This window comes from Glycine soja, chromosome 3, assembly GCF_004193775.1.
Source record: "Glycine soja cultivar W05 chromosome 3, ASM419377v2, whole genome shotgun sequence".
Taxonomy (NCBI): Eukaryota; Viridiplantae; Streptophyta; class Magnoliopsida; order Fabales; family Fabaceae; genus Glycine; species Glycine soja.
In genome coordinates, this window is record NC_041004.1 from 39,547,271 (window position 1) to 39,570,930 (window position 23,660).

General features: G+C 31.8%; 2 protein-coding genes across 2 annotated transcripts; one reads left to right on the plus strand and one right to left on the minus strand.

Moving 5' to 3' along the window:
- Window positions 1-11,702: 11,702 nt before the first annotated feature.
- LOC114406918 (autophagy-related protein 9-like) lies at window positions 11,703-19,203 on the plus strand. The gene is made up of 11 exons (XM_028369777.1): window positions 11,703-11,938; window positions 13,124-13,187; window positions 13,648-14,295; window positions 14,379-14,699; window positions 15,161-15,383; window positions 16,182-16,361; window positions 16,451-16,657; window positions 16,780-16,857; window positions 16,939-17,009; window positions 17,128-17,238; window positions 18,084-19,203. The coding sequence occupies exons 3-11, from the start codon at window positions 13,721-13,723 to the stop codon at window positions 18,934-18,936; spliced, it is 2,619 nt and encodes an 872-aa protein (XP_028225578.1). The 5' UTR covers window positions 11,703-11,938; window positions 13,124-13,187; window positions 13,648-13,720; the 3' UTR covers window positions 18,937-19,203.
- A 1,500-nt stretch (window positions 19,204-20,703) lies between these two features.
- On the minus strand, window positions 20,704-22,368 carry LOC114406919 (RING-H2 finger protein ATL1-like). The gene has a single exon (XM_028369778.1). The coding sequence runs from the start codon at window positions 22,101-22,103 to the stop codon at window positions 21,069-21,071; it is 1,035 nt and encodes a 344-aa protein (XP_028225579.1). The 5' UTR covers window positions 22,104-22,368; the 3' UTR covers window positions 20,704-21,068.
- Between the last annotated feature and the right edge of the window lie 1,292 nt (window positions 22,369-23,660).

Here is a 23,660-nt window from a genome sequence, read left to right on the forward strand (position 1 = left end):
CAAGATACATATCTCAAGTGGGATTAATTTATTTGGTTAGAGATTTGGTTTCCATTTCCTGAATGATCATTAAGTCATACCCCAAGCCAGTGTTAAAACAGGCATAAGGAATCCAATGATAATCACTAGCTCGAAACTCTTCTTTTTTAGCCCTTAATTTGTTCCTGTATAATTTTATTTTACCGAAGCAATAATGTTTCAGTCCTTGAGTGTAAAAAAAGAAAAAGAAATTCTTGTCATCTTGTGAATAATGGGTAGTATATAGAATATTAAATTTCTTACTTTGTTAGGGAATATCATAATTATTTTTGCAAAAATGTTGTCCAATCTTCAATCACTAATAATGTTATATGATAACTACAACGGTTAATATGGTCCAAGTCCATGTTGTCACTTTCTGTAAAGGCTCTCATTCGACCCTTCGGGTGGGGAAATGGAATTACTATTGATTTCTCTTGGGATCTGCACAAAGTAGACGTTGTGCTTTGTAATCTTTAAATGGTACTATTGCAAGTAAAGTCAAGCATTATGTGTTTTAAAATTGATAAACTTTGTGCTAAAGAAAGTCATTCCTACCACCATGAAAGGTACAAATGCTTTTCTAACCACAAGTAAGTTTACCATGATAAAAGTGCTTAATCCAATATGTGCTATTCCAAGATAAGATTGGATTAGTGGGATTTGTATTTAATAGAGATGAGAGCTCTCACGAATATTGTATGCAATGGCGTCTCTTGTTCTTTGTTTTCTCACATGTATCCATCCTTCTCATTTATCTCCACTGAAATTGAATATTTAATGCCAGTGACTATTGAAATGAAGATCTTCTCATAAAAGTGTAATGTGAGGGAGTGATCAGGTTGTAAAATTTTCCACAAGATAAAATGATAACTTTGGCCACCTTGAACGATTTTGATTGAATACAATCTATCATTCAAACCACTACGTGAATTTAAAGGGTATCTCTAGGCTGTAGCCATTAAAAGATTGTGATTATTTATGGGAGGTTCTGCAAGGTTCAACACATGCTAAAAAAAGAAAGGCTTTGATTTATACAAATAGAGCACTATTTATTGTTGAACGAAACAAGGAAAAACAGGATGAGATTTGTCTTCACGAGGAGGCATATTTCAGTCAAGATAAGATAGTGAGTGTTGCCATCTCTTTGAGTCTTAGTAGAGAGAAAAATAAACTGACAAAATACATATCTAAAAGGCTAAATGCAATGCATATTATAAAGCAGAAAAATACTAATGGTTTATTATTGGTTAAATTTAGTTAGTTTCACTTTTTTTAATATAGAATTTCACTTCTTATTTGATGAACTTTATTCATAATTTTATACTTTCTAATAAAATCTGACTAATAATACATAATGTGTTAAAAATATATTACTGGCACTTTCTTGCAATGATAAATTACCAATTTTCATCATTTTATTTTGGCCTTTCATTAACCAAACACACTCTACATTCAGCAAGTATATAACCATTATTTACGCTATTGAAGTGAAAAGTTTAAATATGTCCAGAATGGACACTTCACAATTAGATTTCCTTCAAAGCATAGCAGATACTTTTTTGTACCAAACTAATTAAAGCCAAGGGAGTAAAGCACTAAAGATTTCAGGGACAAGTGCTCTTTACATTTTTACCCTCTTGTGTGTGAGAATGTGATTGGAAGTCGGACACAATTTTGATTTTGACAAAACAACTAGACCTTGAAATTAAAGTCATTGGTGTTATATATAGCTTGGTAGCATTTTTCTTCCCTTATTTGGGTGGTGCTGGATTCATCATCCTTGCGTAGGACCAAACTCAAAAACATATTTATCAGCTTAAAATTCTTTCAGTGGATCTGAACTGCTCATAGTGAGGATTCAGGTATTGTTCTGTCCTCGAACTATTCAACATTTTTTGCGTATGCAATCATGTAAATGGGAAAATGTTCAGGGCAATACAGCTGCCAAGCACTAGCTGCCAAGCTAGGATATGGAGATTCACCATTGATTATTATTATTATTATTATTTAACAAATTAATGATGGTAAAATTGAAATTGATTTGGCCTTAACAACCCAAAGAGAAAAATATTGGAGGGGGTGAATGCAAATAATGAGTTGTCTAGTGTCTGTCCTCTAGAACTGATTACTTTATAATATCTACTCTTTAACTTAGATCACAATCTAAACATCACAGGAGGGGGAAAAAATTGAAGTCATGTAGGCCTGGTATAGAATAGTTAGTTGAGTAAAAATTTAGTTTTAAAAAGTTGCATATTGACTAGCTTCGGAGAAGTTACATTTAGTCATCTTAAATATTTAGATATGCTGACCATTTTACTGTGAACCTTTCATAATAATAAAAAAAATATTGGACAGCCATGAAATTTATTTGATACCTATCGGAGGAGAAAAATATAAATATGAAATACAAAGAAAAATATAAAGAGAAAATTATAAGTGTTAACAATATATATATATATATATATATATATATATATATATATATGATGTCTAATTATCATTATATCCATAATAAAATTTTCCACGTGGATCATTAGCAATATAATATTACAATCACGATATTATTACTAAAATGCATGGTTTCTTGAAATTGGTTAAATTAATGATCTCCATATATGTTTCACTTTACTATTGGGATTTATAAGACAACCGTTTGAAGCAAGAATAACGCATGCACTTGAGCTTGCATGAAGAACAACGTTAGTGTTGTTCTCTACCTCTCTTTTGAGAAGAGAAAAGAAACCCAAATGAATCAATCGCCTTTATGCATGTAAATGATCGACCAGAAGTTCAAGAATAGGTGAAAGTGTACACTCTTACAGACCTAACAAGACATTGTGGTCCATTATTATATTTTCCATAAAAGTGGCAGAGCAAAAATAAGAGGGGAAAATGAGAGGTGATTATGATGATCATGTGAGATGTCTGGATAAATACTTTCTATGCAAAAAATAATAGCACTCTTAAATTGTATCTATCAAACCAGAGGTAATATATACTTTCTTTGGTGTGCACGCAGAGTTTTTTTTAGTACATTCTAGTTTTTTATTCTATTTATAGAGTTTAATTAATTTTTATGTACTGAGAGTGTGATTTTTTTTACACTCCTAATTAATTAATGAGAAATTATTATATATATATATATATATATAATTTTAAAAATAATTATTATAAAAATCAATATATTTATTATGTATGATAGTACGTGATTAAATGAGATGGTATAAAACCTTAATTTACACTCGTCAAAGTATTCTAAATAAATTTTATATTAATAATATATTACTATTATACATAAAAATTAAATTATATATAATATTATAATAGAGTAATATATCATAGCTAAATAATAAATAATATTAGTATGAGCATATGCTGTGAACATATATATCTATGCTTGGTAAAATATTCAAATTAGATTCTATTCTTTTTATTGACTAAAAAATTCATTTGATTATTTGATAAACAAGTTTTTTTTAATAACTTTTCAATTACTTTTAGTGTTTTTTAAATATTATTTAAAGTATTATTTTTTAAAATGTTAACTTTTAATTTTTTATATTTTCTTTTACTTTTATCGATTTTTTATACATATTTATTCATTTTTTTATTATCTTTTTAAAATAAAACAATTTTTTTATTATTTTACACTTTTTAATTATTCCAACAACTAATTTTACTTAATATTTCTAATTTAATAAATTAATTTTTCATCTTTCAAAGTAGCAGCTTCTTATCTTAATTATATCATGTGAGTCTCTAAATTTAAAAGCTTGAGTGAGGAGAGAAATTATTACATGGATTCAGATCATTACTCTTTTTTTTTTACGTAAAGATTCAGATTATTACTTAATTAAGAGTCATTAACTTTTTCTTATAAATTAAAAAAAGTAATTATGAATTACATATACGTAAATTAGCCGAGATGATAAACAGCTAGGGTGTTGGATTTTGTTTGGTTGAACAAGAGATTATGCTGAAGATTGAAATCTAACTACCAACTGCTGGAATGTATGAAGCTTGTGAGTGATGCCCATTCAAGCCTCTTGTTTGTAAACACTGATATAATTAAGATTAGAATTGTGGAAATAGTTTAGTCCATTGTTAGTGATTTACATTCCATGTCGATCAGCTCAAATTATTTATTAAATAAGTGAAGTTAAAGATGATTTAAAAGTTTATTCGCTATACTACAATTGAGAATTATTCCTTCAGTATTTTACATTCTATTTTTTTTTCTTAAAGATCATAATAAATATGTTATATCGAGTATATAAAAAATTATATTGTTTACATATTATATTATAATAATATAAGAATTTATTCTATAAATATATATATATTTTTTTTACAATTGATTGGTACCGCTATGGAGTGCCAACATAGTTAAATGCATTAGCACATCATTCTATTTATTTTTTAATTTTTTTAATACACATTATATGCATGTTATCGTTCCAGTAAAACATATTAATGCTCAAAAACAGTGTATATGACAATAAAATCTTATGTTATCATTTCCTTTGATTTTTCTTATCTCAGAAAGCCATCATATCGAAAGGCACTGACTGAGCTGAAGAATTTAAAAACCAATGCACAAGTTTTAGTAGGATATATGTGGGTCAATATTGATCTATAAGATAAAATGTACAACTGTACCAGTTTTACCAGAGAAATCAGGTTCTATAAAGTAGTTGGAGGACGTGTCTGACAATTGAACCATCATCTTCATCCATAAACCTAAATTGTCCCATCTACTTGTCCTTCCTCATGCAATTGCAATGTCAGGATGCATTGAACTAAGATGATTTGATTGAACCGGCCTAACATTTTCAGCGCCACCTGTTTTTGCTTGTTTGTAAACTTTTTTCCATTATATTGTGGGAGGTGTCAAATGTCAAGGGTGCTTTAGTAAAAAAAAAACAATTTTCTAATAAAGTGGGAGGGTCAATAGCAATGTGAGAGGTGCCAGTAGTAATACTTCAATATATGTAACTTGACAGAAAATTCTGTAGCCAGATAACTACTGAAAATAAGCAAGAAAACTTGTTGACTACGGCTCATGAAACTTAGGAATATACTACCTAATATGCATTAAATTTCTTTTTCATTCCATTTCCACTTCATTTCTCTCTGTTTCTTTCTTCATTCTTCATTACATCAATTATCACATTAATTATTTTTCTCTCTAAAAGCCATTTAACATAGAACTTTTCTGGCAGACCGAAAAATGAAATGAAACTTTTCCTAGACCAATAAAAAAGACATGGAACTTTACATCAAATCACTTTCTTCCAAGGAAATGATTTGTCTAAGTAGTTTTAAATAATGGAGACCTTTGTATGTTCAATTTCGTCTAATTGATATGGTTTTGAATATGTGATGTTATTATGAATATTGTTTTGCCAAAAATAGTCGATATTTTGATAATAATAATAATAATAATAATAAAAAGTTATCTTGTGCACTCTTATGCTCACTCCCGGAGCCTTCTAGCTCTTTGACAACCTGAGAGGCTGAGACATATTCCTCAAACTAAGGAAATTAGTATTGTTATTTCTTTCTTCTAATAAGACATTAGTTTGTGTGTGTCGAACTGGTGGGACACTTGTCAAATGTATATATATTTTGACACTTAAAGCTAGCATGCGTGATTGTCATATTCTCATGATAGAAGAAAAGTCCCTTTAGCCTGGACGATGCAATAATTTTTAGAATGTTTCATCAAATTGCTACAACCATGTAGACATATAAAATAAAGGGTAAAATTAACTTCCATTAGAATAGATAGGTTAATAAATGATATTGTATTTGTTATTTCAAAACAAAAAATATGCTAACGTTTTCGGAGGACTTTTTTTATATTTTTTTTATCAACAAACATAGATATTTATTCATAGATATTTATTTATGAAGGTAACAATGTTATCAGGATATTACACCCTACACTGGTCTCAGATGACCGTGTCCCTTCTCATTACTCTCACTATGCACTTTTAAGTTACAAAATAACATAACCTGCATTCTTCTTCTGCTATGTCCAACCATCATTAACGTTAAATCATAGTTGAATTCGTGACAAACCCCTTCCTTCTACAGACCATATCATTTCTCATCCCTTCTGTTAATACCCGCAGTTTATTAGCTGGCCAGCTAAGGTAAACAGTCATCCCAGACATTGCAAACATATCAACAGGTTAGAATACCATTCGAAGAAAGAGAAGTGAAACTCTTTCACAAAAGATTCCAGCCAAAGCCAAGATTTGAATTTAATTAATTCAACAACAAAATCAAGGTCCAAATATTGTTCATGTAAAACCATCTATAGCATGCATTCCACACATCTACAACAAATTTACACGTAAAGGGAATGTTCCAACGTCTCATTTTCTATTTTACAAAACGAACAGAGCTACTTCCCCTTAAATTGTTATACCACGCTTGTTTAGATTATCCACTGTTTGAAGTCTATCCAACGACTTTCTCCATATGAAAACCAAGACATTTTTTGGAATAAAAAGCTTCCAAAGATGTTTATAGAAAAAATTTTCAACAGAATTTGGATCAAAAGCCACAATATTATAAGCCGAATTGACCGAGAAAAAACCCTATTATATCTTGAAGAAGACATAGTTCATGAATTAATATGTTTTGGGAGGACTTAATATGTATTGCATAGTTCATGAATTCTTATTGTCATTTTTTCTCTTTAATTTCAACTACTCTTAGCATCACCATTAGTAAGTTAGTTTTGAATGTTGATTATCAATTTTTTTTGGAACTTCTTAAGATGAAATAATGATTTTAAGCGAAATTCTAAAGTTGACAATACATGTATTTAAAATATTATTTCATCTTCTAAAATATAAAAAATCAAAATTAGTTATTAATCACAATAGAAGTTGTTGAGAGAAAAAAGTATATTTGAATAACTAGTTGATTTGCTTACAATCGTTTAAAAGATTTGTTTATATTAAAGTTACAACACAGTTTGCTTCTCAAGAAAGAAGCATATAATTTTTTAAATATAAAAATTGTTAGTATATTTTTTTTACATAATTAATCAATCGAAAATAATTTTTAACATAACTTTTAAGTTCGTTATTATAAAAATTAAGAATGTTATCATACATCCTTCGATACATAATAAGACATGTTAGAATCTTGTGATGATACATTCAGAAAAGAAAGAAAGAAAAAAAAAAACACTGCACTTTTCAAATCACAAACTATAGCAGCAAGTGACGTCAACATAACAATTAACAACGTCCATGGAATGCATGGAACAATGAGGCATCAACACCAACCTTGTGGCCACCTAGTTGTAGGATCCATTCTCGGTATCCATCTTCTCTTCCTTAAACGTGAACCTAATGTAACTGTTGTTTTGTTCTCTTTCCTCACAAATATTAGCTTCAACAGAACTCCTCTAACTTTGTTCCATCTCTTGGCACTACTTGCACTTGCACCGGTCTCATTCCAAGGGTTCACAACATAGTACTCATAATCAGCTGGAAAGATCTCATCTTTGGTCCGAACTGAGTTGAGTCTTGAATACTTTTGTTCAAGTGATTCCTTGGGTACGTTCCTTGCTAGCAAAGGAGATGAACCACCCCAATTATTTGTTCCCAAAGATGGGTGTTGTGGGGTTCTAAATTCCAACACTTCTACGTCTCTCTGCCTCATGTTTCTTTTTCTAGCACCATTGAAACCTTGATGAGCATTTTGTATTGGACCCTATGGTATCTTCTTAATTATAAGTTATTATTTATACATGTGCTGAAAATTTCTAGGATATATACCTTGGATTCTTCTCAAACTTGTAAACTCCGATAAGAATATGATTATTCAACAATTGGACGATGTTAACGTCTATTTGTATTAGGTGAAGAAATGAGATTACATTCAAACTTTGTTAAAACAAACAAAATTCTTGCCTTGTGTTTGGCCCTTGTTTATCTACAAATTGATCCTATTAGTGCTTTTAGTTAATATTATCCCGTATGAAGTTTTTCTGAGTCAAAGAGTTCTTAATTTGTTTCATTTCGTTTTATTTCTGATTGGAAATATTTTATTTGAAAAAATCAAAGTCAACTAGAAATAATATCAAAATAAAAGTGAAAAATAATCTCATTCTATAAATCAATTTTTTAGGTCGAATTAGACTAAAATCACATTCTAAGATAATATTAAAATTTGTCTTAAATCCATTAAAAATGATTACTTATCATATTATTCATGCAGAAAGGCTAAAAGTATTAGAAGTTTCATCTATTATGTTAATTCACCCTGACATCCTAAAATAGTTGTGACTTGTCACCAATTGAGAAGAGAATATTTGTTAAAATTTTAGGGGATTCTTATAAAATATTAATAATCACCAGAAACACATTATGCTAGATTATTAATAAGAGTTTTAAGAATACTTGGGTCCATAATGATTGATCAAACAAACGCAACGAAATTTGAATTCGTAGGTGATTTCTGATCTACGCACTCTTCTTAGGATCTGTTACGGAATGTTATAAAAACAGCGAATAACCGACTAACAGCGTAATCGATGGCTTCATGGTTCTTCCTCAACTGGAACCTCTTTATTTCTCAATAGAACATTCGTAACTCTTCATATGGAGAGAAGAAAACCTATGTGTGACGGCTTGGTATATTGGGGATCATAACCTTTTTATAACGTATTAACCTAATAGGGTTCTCATTATTCCCTAATGGACCATCTGTGACATCTGCTGTTTCTACTTCTTCTAGCATTTGTCTTTCGTGAGAAATTGTATTCTCTTGAAATTTTTCTGTGTTTAATAATTAATTTAAATTCTTATTTAATTTTTTGCCAATTTAAATTATTTTTTTCTATAATCTTTCCAAATATTTTTCTTAATCAATTATTCATCTATCTAAGTATAAACAAAGTCTCTATGAATGTAACACTTGAACTTCTGTTTTAACTTTATCACTTGAAATAAATTGATGCACTTGTCAATCCATCAATAAGTTTTTGGATACCACCTAATTTAGTTGTCTAATGGATTCACTTAATTTGATCGCATAAAATAAAATTCACTAATAAAAAATCACTAATATAATTGTCTTATAATATTAGTCCATATTAATTATTAGAATAAAAAATTCTAATAATATTAAAAAAAAAGGGAGGAAAATGAAGAAGAAAAGAGGGAGGGAATTTATTCTGGCGAATCTATTGAAAATAAAAAAGAAGGATGAAGCATACGAGTATAAACAGAAAGCAAAGGAGAAAGAAATTGCTGAACAAAATTTCAGGTTCAATTCTGGCCGTTTTGGAAAAAACAACACAATGTAAAAATATTGTGCAGATGACAATGATGTATTAAAGAAGGAATCTATTTTCATCATAATTTTCTCTGGCCAACATGCGTTTTTTAGTGGACGAAGAGAAATTATTCTTGTAAGAAAGAAACATCTGAGCCAAAAGTTCAGAAATAAATATTTGAATTGTTTGCTTCTGTACGATGCTGACAAAATTATAGAAAAAACCATATATATAGTGTTACTTCCATGCATGTTTGCTAATCGGAACAAAACAGAGCAGCTTGAGCCCGCTCTTATTTTGCAGCAGTCACTGTACAATGACAACTAATTTCATACCACATTATAAAATTAAAAATTTGCATTATGGGCTCAACTAGTTAAAAAAAAAAAAGTCTTTTTAACACACTCACACCCTTGATTTTATCTCCACGTGTAGTTTTTTTCGCCTCGGTTATCTCTACGTGTAGTTGGCTTCATATTATGGGAATATGGTAAATTATATGAGATTACACTAATTTTTTTTAAACAAGAGATTAAACTCGTTTGGATAATTTTTTTATATTTGTTGAAAAAAAATAAGAAGATAAAATAAAAGTTAAATTAATCTATATGCTCGTGAATTATTTGATCATTTTTAATTGAATAAATTACACTAATCACTATGAGATTTCATGTAATTATACTAACATTCGGTGCTCTTTTAAGTATTACAATCATCTTCCTTGTAGTGTGTGTTAGTGTAACATATAAGCGGTGCTAATATAATGTTTTCATATATAAAGAGTGTTAGTGTAATGTTTTCAAATTTAATGGGAGATTAGTGTAAGAATAGAAAAAAGAGTAGTGTTATGTATAATATGAGTAAAATTCAAGGAATACGGGAGCTATTTGTCCTTTTAAATTAAGTGACATTTTTAAAAAAAATTAATTTCTTGTTTTTTAATTAAATCCTTAAACTTCTGCGACAGAAAGAGAGAAATAAAGAAGAGTGTAGAGAAAGAGTGAAATGGGGAGTGAGCTGAATGGTTGGGGTTGTGCGGATAAGGACATAAGGGTAAAAGGTAATTCACTTATTTTTAAAGCATGGGATTGCATTTAATAATAAAGGAGGTTCCAAAAACAATGACCTTCAAAGTGACACAGCCCAACGTTGTGGGCCTTCAGATCTGTTGCCATTTTTACTATTTTGATAACCACTTACCCCGTTAACAAGCAAAGCAAACTTGTTCAACAGGTGACACAACCCCATTAAATTAAAATATATACAGAAAACAAAAATCGAATGATGCAACTAACGTCGTGCACCTTCGCGGCATTATGTGGCCATCTAATCCAAAATAGTTGGAAAACAATAAATTTATTTATTAAGCCATGCTATTCAAAAGTGATGATATAAAGTTTATACCATCTTCAATTATGGTTAAGCTCTTCATTCAAAATTTGAGTTATATCAGAGTTATATTCTTAATTGCATGATAATGTATGATTTGATAAGAATGTCAAAGTTATTAAATGCATAATTCATAACTCTTAAATGTATTTTTATTATACAATATGTACGAGTGTATGAACTGTATTCTGCCAGGTCAATAATAATGCTTGCAATTCCATCTCTCAATATAGAGATTACCCAAGGCAGAGGGGCAACTTTTTAGTTTTTTTTTTTAATATTGAAATTGGGCAATTTTTAAGTAGTTATAGGAAATTAGTATAACTAGCTAGTATGTATCTTTGCCTATCATTTAAAATTACTCATATAAATGAGTTAATGTTCATGTGTCTCAAATCAAATTGCTTTTAAAAAAGTAGTTATACGAAATAAATAAAAAATTGATATAAGCGAAAATAAATTTTCACCTATGAATATTTTTTGTAACCTCATTACCTAAATTACTTAAAGTAATAACTATAGAAAAATATATTTACTTAAATAAATAATCAATTATTAAAGAATAAAAATTAATTTTAGAAAAATAGTATATAAACACTCAATATGCTACTGTACACCTAGTAAGACAAAGAAAAATGAGAGAAAGTATAGGTTTAATAATATAATATAATAAAAAAGAAACAGAAAAAAAATGAGATGGGTTAATAATGTGTTTAAAATAATAAGATATTTTGTATGTTATTACTCTTAATTTTACTTGCATTGATTACAATGGAATAAAATAGGACACTAGTATTTTCAAATTCCAGCAACCCTGAGCATTTATTGAATTGAATATAACTTAGAAAGGAAAAGAAGAGCGATTTAGGTGAGAGCCAAACACGGCGTTTCCTATTAGACAATTTTCCTATTACACGATCACTCTAAAACTAAAAAAATCCTAACTCCTCCAAAACGCAAACTTTATAAACTTTTAAATTATCAATTAATAGTATAATTATTATTATCACTGTAATTTCATCTTCTTCCACGCAACTACAACGAAAACAAAGGAAAAACCCTTTTCTCTTTTTCTCGTTGCGTTCTTCTCCCGACTTGTGTTTCCTTCTTCAAATTCTTCATCCATCACTTTATTTTTTTCCCCAAATTCCATTACTTCACTCGATTCCTCTGTTACCGCTTCATTATCTAATTGCTTCCACCTTCTCTGCTCAGTTCAAGGTACGTACTTTATCTGTTTTTTTTTTCGCTTTGCTCAATAGTCCCATGTTTTATCCTTTAATTGCTGTGTATGATTTCGGTGTTTATAAGGAACAACGAGTTTCTGTGGCTCCAATTTGTATTTATTTATATAATTTACGTTTCTTTGAATTGATTTTTCTTGCAAAGGTTAGTTTTTGGCTTGTTTGGTTACATGTGTCGATTAAGCAATCATGCTGTGGTGATCGGTTTTGTTCGTAATGCAGTTGTTGAATTTTAATGCGAATTGGTCAGTTAAAGTTTTGTATTGTATGTTTCTTCCCGTTTTTTATTTTTGCTTTATGTGCAAACAGAAAAAAAGCTCATTGCTTTTTTTTTTTTTACCTGTTTTCCGAATGAAAACAAAAGGAAAAGTTTTTCCCTTTTCTTGAATGCTATATGGATATAGAACTTGTTGGTCATGGTCTCTCTGGCGTGGTTTGGCATGGGCTTGGTCAAGTGAGTGCTGCCATATATGAAGTTTGGCTTGATGTGTTGATTGTTTGTACAATTTGCTAGGTAATGAGGAAGTTGTGTGGTGCTTGCTTATCCTGTGACACTAGAATTGGAGTTATGCATATGTTTGAATGTGTTGTAGGAAAAAAGGGAGGTAAGACTAAACTTTTTTGTGGGGGTAGGCTATAATAAAATTTGTTGCAGTTAGGATACAAAGTGAAAATTGTTTGCAAATGGTTGATGTCAATGACAACCTGTTCGTATAACAGGTTATTCACTGCAATTAAGAATTCTCATACAGCCAGATGTACTTTTAGTGAAAGGAAATATTTCTTACTGCAAGTAAATGCTGTTTGCATTGTTTAGCAAATGGGCAGAAAGTCATTTGCAAGTTTGGCTGGTGCTTTGAGGTGGATAAATATATCAGTCTCATTGTAGTAGTTGAAGTTGACATTAAATATCTAAGAAAGAAAAATGTTTAGAGGAAAACGATTGTTGAAAGTATGTCGTGCCATTGAACTGACTCTTATTGATCTTATCAAAGTTATGATTATTGGCCAATTGGATTGTTCAAAACTGACATCAGACATTTGTGCAACTGATTTTGATTCTTTTGAACACTGAGGACAACCTGTGGCTTTATTTTATGAACTTTTTTTTATATGCTTTTGGAAAATGTCGTGATGCTGATTTACTAGGATGACTATTTAGGTACTTCTCCCCCTTCAAATCTTTTTGGAATGTCAGTGTTGATGCTGAGATTGATCATGATCAGGTATGATGTTCATTCATTGGTAGCAATCTTGGTCTAATTACCATTGACAGTATTAAAAAAAACAGATTCCTCCTTTCACGCTCATGTCATGGTGAGGTACTGCAGAAGCAAAAAACGCAAAATCAGTTCCAATTTATCGTAATCGATTAGTTAACATGTTGGTTAACCGTATTCTGAAACACGGGTAGGTATTTGACTGAATATGATCGTCCGGTTACTATAGAACCTATCACTAAAATACCCCTACTAGGGGGAGGTAGGGCTAAGCGGAGTGAAAAAGGTTTTCCATGAGATGGGAAATGAATTTTTGTATTGCTGACCCCAAACACATTTGGCTGGTGTTTTGTATTTTTCCTTCCCTTTTATTTTTCTGTTGTTGAGGTGGGTTGGCATATAGGATGACACAACTGCATAGCTTATTCTTTGGAAGATTCTAATATTGATTCCATCATGTTTGTAGGACCTTGTCATAACCATTTTGGTCTTTTGGGCATGGACTGGTTGCTTATGCCCACTGTTAGTGTCTGTGAACAATGTTTAGCAGGCAAAGGGGTGCCAGTGCTTTTAGTATATTCAAATGGAAACATCCAGGTGCGTCATCTCTGACAGCAGGTTTACTTCAGGAAGATCCGCCGGAGATTGAATTGTCTTATTATGGAAAGATCCCCAGTCCAGGCAGTGAGAGCCCTTCAGGGCTTCTTAATGGTGAAAGCCTAAATGTAGAACCAATTGCCGATTTGGATCTCTTCTTTGAAAGGCTTTACAGCTACTATTGCGAGAAAGGGCTATGGTGCATCATTATAAAGTGGATTGTTGAACTTCTAAGTCTAGGGTTCACCATATGTTTTTCAGGGTTTTTTTTACTATATGTTGATTGGAATGGGCTCCGTAATGCTAAGTGTGGGATGGATGCGGTTGAATCTGGAATTAAGCCCTGTGATCTTGCTAAAGAAGCTCTTCATCAACACCCTTTAACCCCACTAACACTTACCAAAGCTATTATTGTTGGATACTTGGGAATATTTTCCATCTATTGGATTTTTTGCTTCTTGAGATTCTTTGCTCAACTAAAGGATACTCTGGAAATCCGGCATTTTTACTACAACAGGTGAGTATGAATGATAAACAGTTGAAATGCATTGAAGCAAATGGTTAAATGTTTTGCCATATCTTACCATGATTGTCTTGCAGTCTCAATGTTACCGACAATGAAATCCAAACCATGCCCTGGACTACAATTCTTGAAAAAGTTGTTCTGGTACAAGGGTCTCGACAACTTTGTGTGGTAAAAGATCTTTCTGCCCATGACATTATCATGCGGTTGATGCGGAAGGAGAACTACTTAATCGGAATGCTCAACAAGGGTGTGCTAGCTTTCCCTATTTCACAGTGGTTTCCAGGTGCTGGTCCTACAGGGAAATCTAGTTCTAATGGAACACAGAATCGTGTAATACTAACCAAGACCCTTGAGTGGACTTTGAATTGGTGCATCCTGCAGAGCATGTTTGATCGGTATGTTAATTATTATGCAAATACCTTTAGTTTTACAATTATAGAGTTCTGTCACTTGATCTTGTAATCTGTTCATAATGTGTATGAGTTTTTATCTTCTATGCTTTAATCAACAAATTTTCTGTTTAGACTATTTTCAGGAAATGATTTGTTGGTTGGATCGATGCAATGACCATTTAGATGTAGGATGGTGCCTTGTAGAAGGTTACAATTGATATTTAGATATTTGGTGATTCTTAAGGGACATTTATTTTTGTGATATTCTGGGCATTGTTCTTGTAGTTTCATAATGGGATAACATTTGATTGTTTTTATCTTTTTTATATTTTGTGTTTGTATTTCACATTATTGCATTTAGATTGACTTATGTGGTAAATCAGTTCAGCAGTTCATTTGACAATGTGATTATATTATACTCTTTCCAATATTTATATTTTCCTTTGACCTCAAATTTGCTGTAGAAACTTTTGTGTCAGAAGGGATTTTGTGTCAAATCCAAAGACATTACGAAAAAGGCTTATGGTAGTTGGGCTTGCAATGCTTTTACTCTCTCCATTTCTTGTCATATTTATGCTGGTATATCTCTTTCTGAGGCATGCTGAGCAATTTTATAATCATCCTAGCACGGCATCATCTCGAAGATGGTCAAATTTGTCAAGGTGGATCTTTAGGGAATTCAATGAGGTATTGTTATTCTTGATCTTCCTTTCATTTTCTGCTCTTTTGCTGCTTTCATGGTCTTACAAAGGACCACATACACTTTAATGCCATGCCATTTGAAATAACAATTCTCCTAAACACTTGTACTGTTTCATGGAAGCCCTTGAAAGGTTGTATATCTAATGCATGTATTTCCTTTTAGTATCTGAAAAGATTTCATCATGGAAGAAAAAAAATTAACTTATGAAAATCCTTATTGGAAGATAAGGGGAAATTACAAGAAAGGAATTCTTGATGAATATTTGTACTTTGAGAGCAATCAATTCTTTAATTGGTTAATGATGTTCAGATAGTGGTTTATGAGTGATCACTTAATTGACTTAATTAACCACACTAATGGTTTATTATTCCTACTTCATTTTGTAACTTTCATGGAAGGATGATAGATATTATTCTAGTCAATATTCATCAGTTTGCTTGTCTCTCTCAGGTCTCTAATTCTGTATTAAATGTAGATGAGCAAAAGAAACTTAGTTTCTTTAACTCAATTTATTGCTTGTTTAACAAAAGTTGTTTGAAGAAAACCTATATATTATTATATAGTAGTAATCTAAGTTGTGAAAGTTACTAGAGATTGAATTTGATGTTGTATGTGTTTTCTTATTCTTTGCCATAAAGGCATTAATTGCTCAATGTAGTATTTATTATTCACTATTATCTATTAATAGTTTGAAAGTGATGCTACCTAGTTATCATTTTTAACATAATCACTTGTATCCTTTTACTTTTATGCTAGAGCTTATTAATAAACATGTGTTGTAGGTGGACCATCTTTTCAAGCACCGGATTAATAGCAGTGTATTGCATGCTTCTGATTATCTCAAGCAGTTTCCTTCACCTATCATATCTATCATTGCAAAATTCATCTCTTTTGTATCGGGTGGCTTTGCTGCAATTCTGATCATCATTGCTTTTCTCGAGGAGTCTCTACTAGAGGGCCATGTAATGAATATCTGTTAATTTTGCATAAGGTATGCATAGTGTCATGACAGTCATTAAGGGTTTTTTTTTTTAAATGAAAAATATTGCAGATATTTGGTCGGAACTTGTTTTGGTATGCTGCTGTTTTTGGAACTATAACTGCCATTAGCCGGGCTGCCATTACCAGTGAGGTTCTGGTCTTAGACGCTGATGGAGCAATGTCTATGGTGGTCCAACATACACATTATATGCCAAAGAGATGGCGTGGCAAAGAAAGTACTGAAATGGTTCGTGTTGAGTTTGAAACCTTATTCCAGGTATTCTACCTGAGGTTGGCGTAAAGCATTCACATTATGATAAATCTACCCTTATCTGTTCATTCTTTACTTGATAACATAGGTTTGAATATAACTTTTCATGCTATTTTTTTATGGTGCAGTATACTGGAATGATGTTACTTGAGGAGATGGCCTCAATTTTCCTCACTCCATACTTACTTTTGTGTATTGTCCCAAAGGTTATTTCTGTGCTTGGAGATAACTTTCTTTATATGCCATCTAGTATAATGAATTAACTATTTGGTGTTTTCATTTTGCAGCGGGTTGATGATATCTTGCAGTTCATTGCTGATTTCACTGTAAATATTGAAGGTGTTGGCCATGTTTGCAGGTTAGAATGGCTTTCTCTGGGGCTTCTATGGTTTTATTTATTTATTTTTGAGTTTGCAGTTTTCATGTCTTACTGGCAGAACATATTAATTAGTGTTATGTCCTTGATGTTTTAACAGTTTTAGTGCCTTCGATTTTCAAGAGCATGGAAACAGTCGTTATGGTTCCCCATGCAATGCACCTCGTAGCCAGAGGAGTTCCCAAGGGAAGATGGAGAAATCATTGCTGAGGTATGGTCTTGGCCGAGCTTGTCATAATCACAGGACTGGTCTAATAGAGTCATTATTTTTTATATTTATTGAAGTCGTTTCAAAGAATCTCTAAGGTTCTACCACTTCTCTTTTAATCGTTGTCCTTTATCCTGCCTTCAAGCTTTGATAGCAGTTGCAATGAGGTAAATGTTGCTGTTTTTTTCTTGGTGGGGGACAGGGGTGGAGTAAAAGAAATGAATTTTTTGGAAAACAGATAGTTATTTAAGTTCCTTAGCTACAGGAAGGCAAAAGTTCGTCACCAAAAAAAAAGAGGAAGGCAAAAGTTCCATGAGTTATCCATATATCTAAATTTGCCATTTAAAATATTTCCATTGTTTTTTCTGATGATTCCCATAAAAACTGATATACAGAGTCTCTCATCCTGCTGTGAAAATCTGAGATTGTCCAACCAGCCAACAATTTGATAACACCTTCCTCAGTGTTCCAATCTCAATTTTCTATCTTCATAAGCTTGAAATTAATAGCTCCATTACTTTTAATCTCCAATTCTCCATGTTGTATTTCACTTGCTTATGTTGCCAAGGGGCTCTCTTGTGTGAAATCACAAAAGAAATGAAAGGATGAAGATGATAATTTTAAGCAGAAAAAAGAAGGAAAATTTGTGCTCATTTGGAACAGAAATAAATTGAAGTTTCTGGTTTGATTTTAGTCTATACGAATAATGCTCCTTAGGCAACTTATCTCAGAAATCCTTTACTACAAAATATTTTACCTTAGGGCAGACTATTTTGTTGTTTTGGAACACTGATGTGAACTGTGCCAATATGATTTTTTCTTGTGTTTAACTTCTGTTGTCATCACAGCTTTCAGAGTAGTTACCCATCATGGGAACCAAGTGCACAGGGGAAGCGCTTTTTGCTAAATCTTAGAAGATTCAGAGAGGAAAAGTTATCTGTACATGGAAACATACATACACCTTCCCATCCTAGAATGTGGAGGGGTAGTCCCAATATGGGAAGCAATAGTGGAGACAGAAACAGGTTTATATCCAGGGAAATGCCATATAGTACTTGTGACAATCACTTGGGTTCTTTGTGGTTGATTGAAGCCAACCAAAACAATCATCCTTATCTTCTTGATTGGTACTATACATCCCGATCACATGACACAAATCTGGGAGATGTTCCTTTAGAAGAACCATTTGGATCTCATGATGTGAACCTGGGAGATGTTCATTTAGAACCATTTGGAGCAATAGAGCATCGTTCTAGAGAGTATTTGATGCTCTCCAACTTGACACAGAATGAAAGTGGGTATGAGGAATACTCAAACGAGTTTCAGGATGGTCGGGCTGCATCACATCTTGGAACTTCCATTTCAGTTCCCATCTTCAGGGAAAGCATGATTCATGATCAAAGTTGTAATGAACTGTCCCATACTAGCAGGAGTCATTGGTGGGCTAGAAGTGATCCACGGGGTGGACAGACTCAGACAAGCTTTTTTGAGCCTCCAGCTTTCAACCTCCAAACATATGATTATCATGATAAGTTTTCTGATAGAGGGTCAGAAGATCAAGATCAAGAACAACGCATGTACTCTAGAGATGATCACAGATTATCTAGAACATACACAGATGACTTAGGGGCAGGGGAATTTAATCTTCATTTTGATGATATTTACAGCAGACCTCCAGAAACTCCCCCTGCAAGCTTTTGAGTGATAGCTCTGTTCCTCATTATTTGTTTAGGTTGTCAAGAGCATGGAATGCATGAATTTCTAAGTCTATTCTTTGCTGTATATAGATTCATTGGAATGAGGTTAGACTGTTAAATGATCCTCAGTTGATGTTTTGGAAGGTCTCGAGGTTACCTAAAAGGGGTCTGGGATGCCTTCCTTTCTAGGTGTAGAAATCAAAAAACAAAAAATCATTAATTCTGTCCAATGCCATAATAATTCTTTGTCCCAATTTCTTGATTTCCATAATACTTTGGTTTTCCTTTGCTTATTGTTTGGTTAAATGGACATGGAGAGGGGGAAGGAAATTTTCTTAACTTTCATTGCTAAATTCAAAATTTTAGAGGGAAGTAGACTAAAGTTTCTCCTTAATTAATTGGTTTTGATTATACTTAATTTAATAGGTTTGTGATCATTTTAAGTAGGCTTAAATACATTTTTAGTTCTTGTAGTTTAATAATTTTTAGTTTTAGTTATTGTAAAATATTTGTTTTATTTTTCGTTCTTAAAATATTTTAGATAATATTTTTTTCAATGCTTAAACATTTTTTTTATCAAAATGTTATTTAAAATACTTTAAAGAAAAATAAAACAAACAAATTTTATAAAAATTAAAATGATTTTTTTAGGGATAAAAATGAAAAAATATTAAATTATAGGGATACATTTAAGCTTTTTAAGTATATAATGGGAAATTTGTTTGTTTCTTCTTCCTTTTCCTCTTCTTCTAAACTAAACAAGGTGATATTTTTCGTCTCCTTCTCCTTTAATATTCTCTTCCTTCCTCAAGTTGATTCCTAATTGGTCATTGATCTTTGAACGCTAGATTAGGTTCCTACACTGTTTAGCAAGGATGTGTTAGTTATTGTTAGAAGTAAATTTCTGCCTTCTAGAGAGAGAAGATATAATTTTTTGCCTTTTAAGTTTTTACTATTATGCCAAACCGGATAAAACTGAATTATACTCTTTAGATATTATTAGTTTCACATTTGGTTCAAGGCACTGCCATTTCGTATAAAAACGCTGGAGTTGGAAAAACATGTAAACACTTTAAAAAGCAATTGGAGCAAAATGTAAAGGCTTAGAGAGCCACGAAAATTGTGAATGAATGATAGTTGTGTTGCTGTGGTGAAAATGTAAAGGCTATGATTTTTTTTAGGTTTAATATGTTTGGGATTCCCGTAATAAATTACTTTTTTGCTTTTGCTCCTTATAAAATTATTATTATTTTCTTTAAAATGATTCTTATAAAACAATTAGTTTTGGCGCCTGTAATATTTTTGTTTTGTTTTGGTCCTTGTAATAATTTGCTTTTATTTTCTATCAAATACTTTTTAAAGGGATTAATTTAAAATCAACAAAATATTATAAGTACTAAAATGAAAAATAGACATATTACAAGACTAAATAATAAGAATTAAAATTAAAATAATGATTTTTTTTCTGGATAATTTTTTTAAAAAATTATTTTATAAGGATAAAAAAAGTATATATTATAAGGACCAAAAATATATTTAAATCAATTTTTTATAAAAAAAAATCTTTATATGTATATCAACTAGCATGCAACTATTTTCGCTATCCTTTCTTTTTGTTGTTTTTTTTTTATCTGTAATATCCTTTCTGTCTCTGAGATATTTTCATATATCATAATACAAGTGTGTCCAAAAATAAAGCAAACCATACTTATTGCTGTGTTTTGGTTTGCACTTTCCTATGTGATCTGCGTTTCTCATGCTGGTACTTTTACCTTTTCATTGTGTAGGTCCCTCATTGCACTGCCTTCAATTGAATTCATAGCTTTTCCCAATTGAATGGAACAAGAGATCATAAACATGAAGAAAAAGCTGCGTGCAAGCTTATTCATTTTCTTTCATTTGTGATTTAATCAATGACATGCCTCTATTTTTATTAACAATATTCCAAGTGTCAAGAGTGTCAACTCACTCTATAATTGCAAAATTGACCACACATTCTCCTCTATTGTTTAATGTGTCACTCTTCACCGAGACAACTCAAATTCAAAGATCTCATCAACATAACCAAGAGAGAACAAGGGAAAGAAATAATTTGAAGAAGATGAAAAAGAAGAAAATTAACTTATCTTAATTACATTAAACTTTGTTCTCTAGAGGAACGACCAGAGTTTTCGATCCCCGAGCATATCGAAATGGAAAGAATGATCTTCGACTTCTGCTATTACAATCTTCACTGGCACTAGCCAGATTTTGATGCCTATTATTCTGTTGTATCATGGTTTGAAAATCCAAGTAAAGTTGCTTATCATTAGCTGAATCCATCGAGAAAGATCTTCGAATCGGCTGAATAGAAAACTGCTCATCTTTCTTCCTAACATCAATGCACTCATCTCCCATGATAGAAACATGGTGACACTTCCTTGTAGAGTGACTTCTACTATACCCTACTATTCTTTGATTTCTTTCCCTTGTGTCACTTCTTTCTCGTTGCATCATCTGAGGCAGTGTTGCCACATGTTGTCCCCCAAGTTCAATGACCACAAAATCTTCGTCACTTCCCATGTAAGATAGCAATTGAGAATCCTGAGGGGAAGAACTTGGAGCTATGACATCATCCAATGAACAGTGTTTTTTGCCTGAAGTAATGCTTGATCTGCAAAGAGGGCAATTAGCATTGGTTTGAAGCCAAATATCAATGCAATGCAAGTGAAAGGCATGGCTACAGTTTGGCAAAACTTTTAGCATATCATGTTCTTGAAACTCAGTCAAACATACCACACAGCCACATACACTTTGAATATTCTTCTCAGCTTCTGCTTTTGTGCATTCAAGTGTTGGGATTTCTTTGATGGCAGATTCATCAAGTCCATGGTTCCACATCATGGGAGAAAGAGAGAGTGCTATGAAGGGGTCTTGATGGTCTTGATGTTCATGCTGTGAGGCTTGTAGTGTTGAAATCCATCTCAAAGGGTTAAGTTGGTGCCAGTTTGAGCAGCATTTTGTCACAAGGGTTAAGTAGGTGATGAGTATGAAAGCAGTGACAAAGATGCTGGGCACAATGATGGCAAGTATCGGCAAATCTGAAGCAGGTTGTGTTGTGTGATAGATTATTGTGTTAGCATGTGGAGCTTGATGCACAAGATTGTAAGAGGGGTTGTAGTTCAGTGCCATTTTGAAAACTCTGAACGGGAGATATGTGAAGAGTTTGATTGTTCCTAATACTTTTCTTAGTAATGTAACGATCTTGTTTTGGATAGAAAGGTGTCATGTATATGTAAAATATTTAATTTGGAGAAGCCGTGATGAAAGTGAAATGCCCATAAAATTAATGCTTTTGGATTATTTCTAAGTTCTAGGAACAGGCACATGTGTTGGTCACAAGGAAAAGGAACACCACCAAGAGGAGCACGAGGGGTCAGGTTTGACTGATATAATGAGGGGGAGTGTTTTTTTCTTCTTTCTATAAATAAAAAAGCTTTTCGGTTTCTCTAGGGATGTAATCTCACCGAAGATTATTAAGTGATATCAAAATTGTGTTTATTTTTCATACATAATAAAGAAATAAGATCTATCTATTTCACACCAATGACTTAATTTTTGCCATATATGTAAGCAATTTAACTTATAGTTGTCATTGTTAAATTTAACCATTTGCTATTAAAAAAACATTGTTTTCTTGAATTGTATATATCAATACAATTTGAAGGTTGGATGGTTACAAGTTATGAAGATGAGGTAAATTATAGTGGATAGAGGCATTGACACTACGATAATTGTATGCAAATATTATGAAGTTCAAGTCAGTGTAAGTTTTATCACAAGTTCAAGGTTTAGTAGATTGCAAAAAAAGGTACTCTTCACGCTTACAATTAATCTTATTTTTTCTTTTTTGGTGTAATTTTTATACAAGATAACTCTTGATAATTCTAAATTTATCCACTTCATTTAGTTGTCACTTTAGACTTTGCTTTTTCGACCAGCCACCATACATAAGTTTGTAACGTCCTTGTGTGGCTGCCTTCATTGTATCACATTCTTGAATTCTCTTGAAATGTACAGTACTTTTGTACACCTAATTCAAATTAAAAGGGAATGCATCTTTATTTTTTGCATGTTGCCCGTTTTCTCACTTTAAACGTGTTAAATTTTAATCTGATAATACAATAATATCATGTTTGGGAAGTTGTTTACATGGTTAAGGTACTTGAATTGGTGTTGGTACCCTTATGCTTGTCTTTTTTCCTTTTTTTCTTTTGTCAATCTTAGCTTTTGTTTCTCTTTACTTTTGATTTCCAACATTGTTGATTGCAACAACCCAAGTAGATTATCTGTGTCCAATTTCATCCAAAAAGTGTCCTTCCTATCAGATTCAGAAAAAAGACCTGAAAACTCAAAATTACTTACAGCAACAGCTTCCCTGTGATTGATCTCAGTGATGCACATGAATGTGATTCAACTCTTACAGTTAAGAAAATTCTAAAGGCTGTTCAGGGGTTTGGATTCTTTCATGTTAACACCAATTTGTCTCTCTTTTATTTTGGTCAAAGTCAAACAATGATATCTGCAAAGTTCAATAAAGTGGTTAGTGACAAATAATTAATTACTTGAATTTTTAACAGAATTTTTTCAACTGCCAGCTAAGTAGGGATCGAGTATAAGGAGAAGTAAAATGCGTGCCTTTTAATTACTAGCAGTACAAATTATGCTATTGAAAAAGTTCATTTATGG

Excerpts from the sequence above, each read along its gene's own strand:
- LOC114406918 (XM_028369777.1), top strand. The coding sequence starts at position 13,721 with ATGTTTAGCAGGCAAAGGGGTGCCAGTGCTTTTAGTATATTCAAATGG. Across the intron at positions 16,362-16,450 it reads AGTCTCTACTAGAGGGCCAT|ATATTTGGTCGGAACTTGTT; the intron begins GTAATGAATATC and ends AAAATATTGCAG. Across the intron at positions 17,239-18,083 it reads ATGGAGAAATCATTGCTGAG|CTTTCAGAGTAGTTACCCAT; the intron begins GTATGGTCTTGG and ends TTGTCATCACAG.
- LOC114406919 (XM_028369778.1), bottom strand. The coding sequence starts at position 22,103 with ATGGCACTGAACTACAACCCCTCTTACAATCTTGTGCATCAAGCTCCA.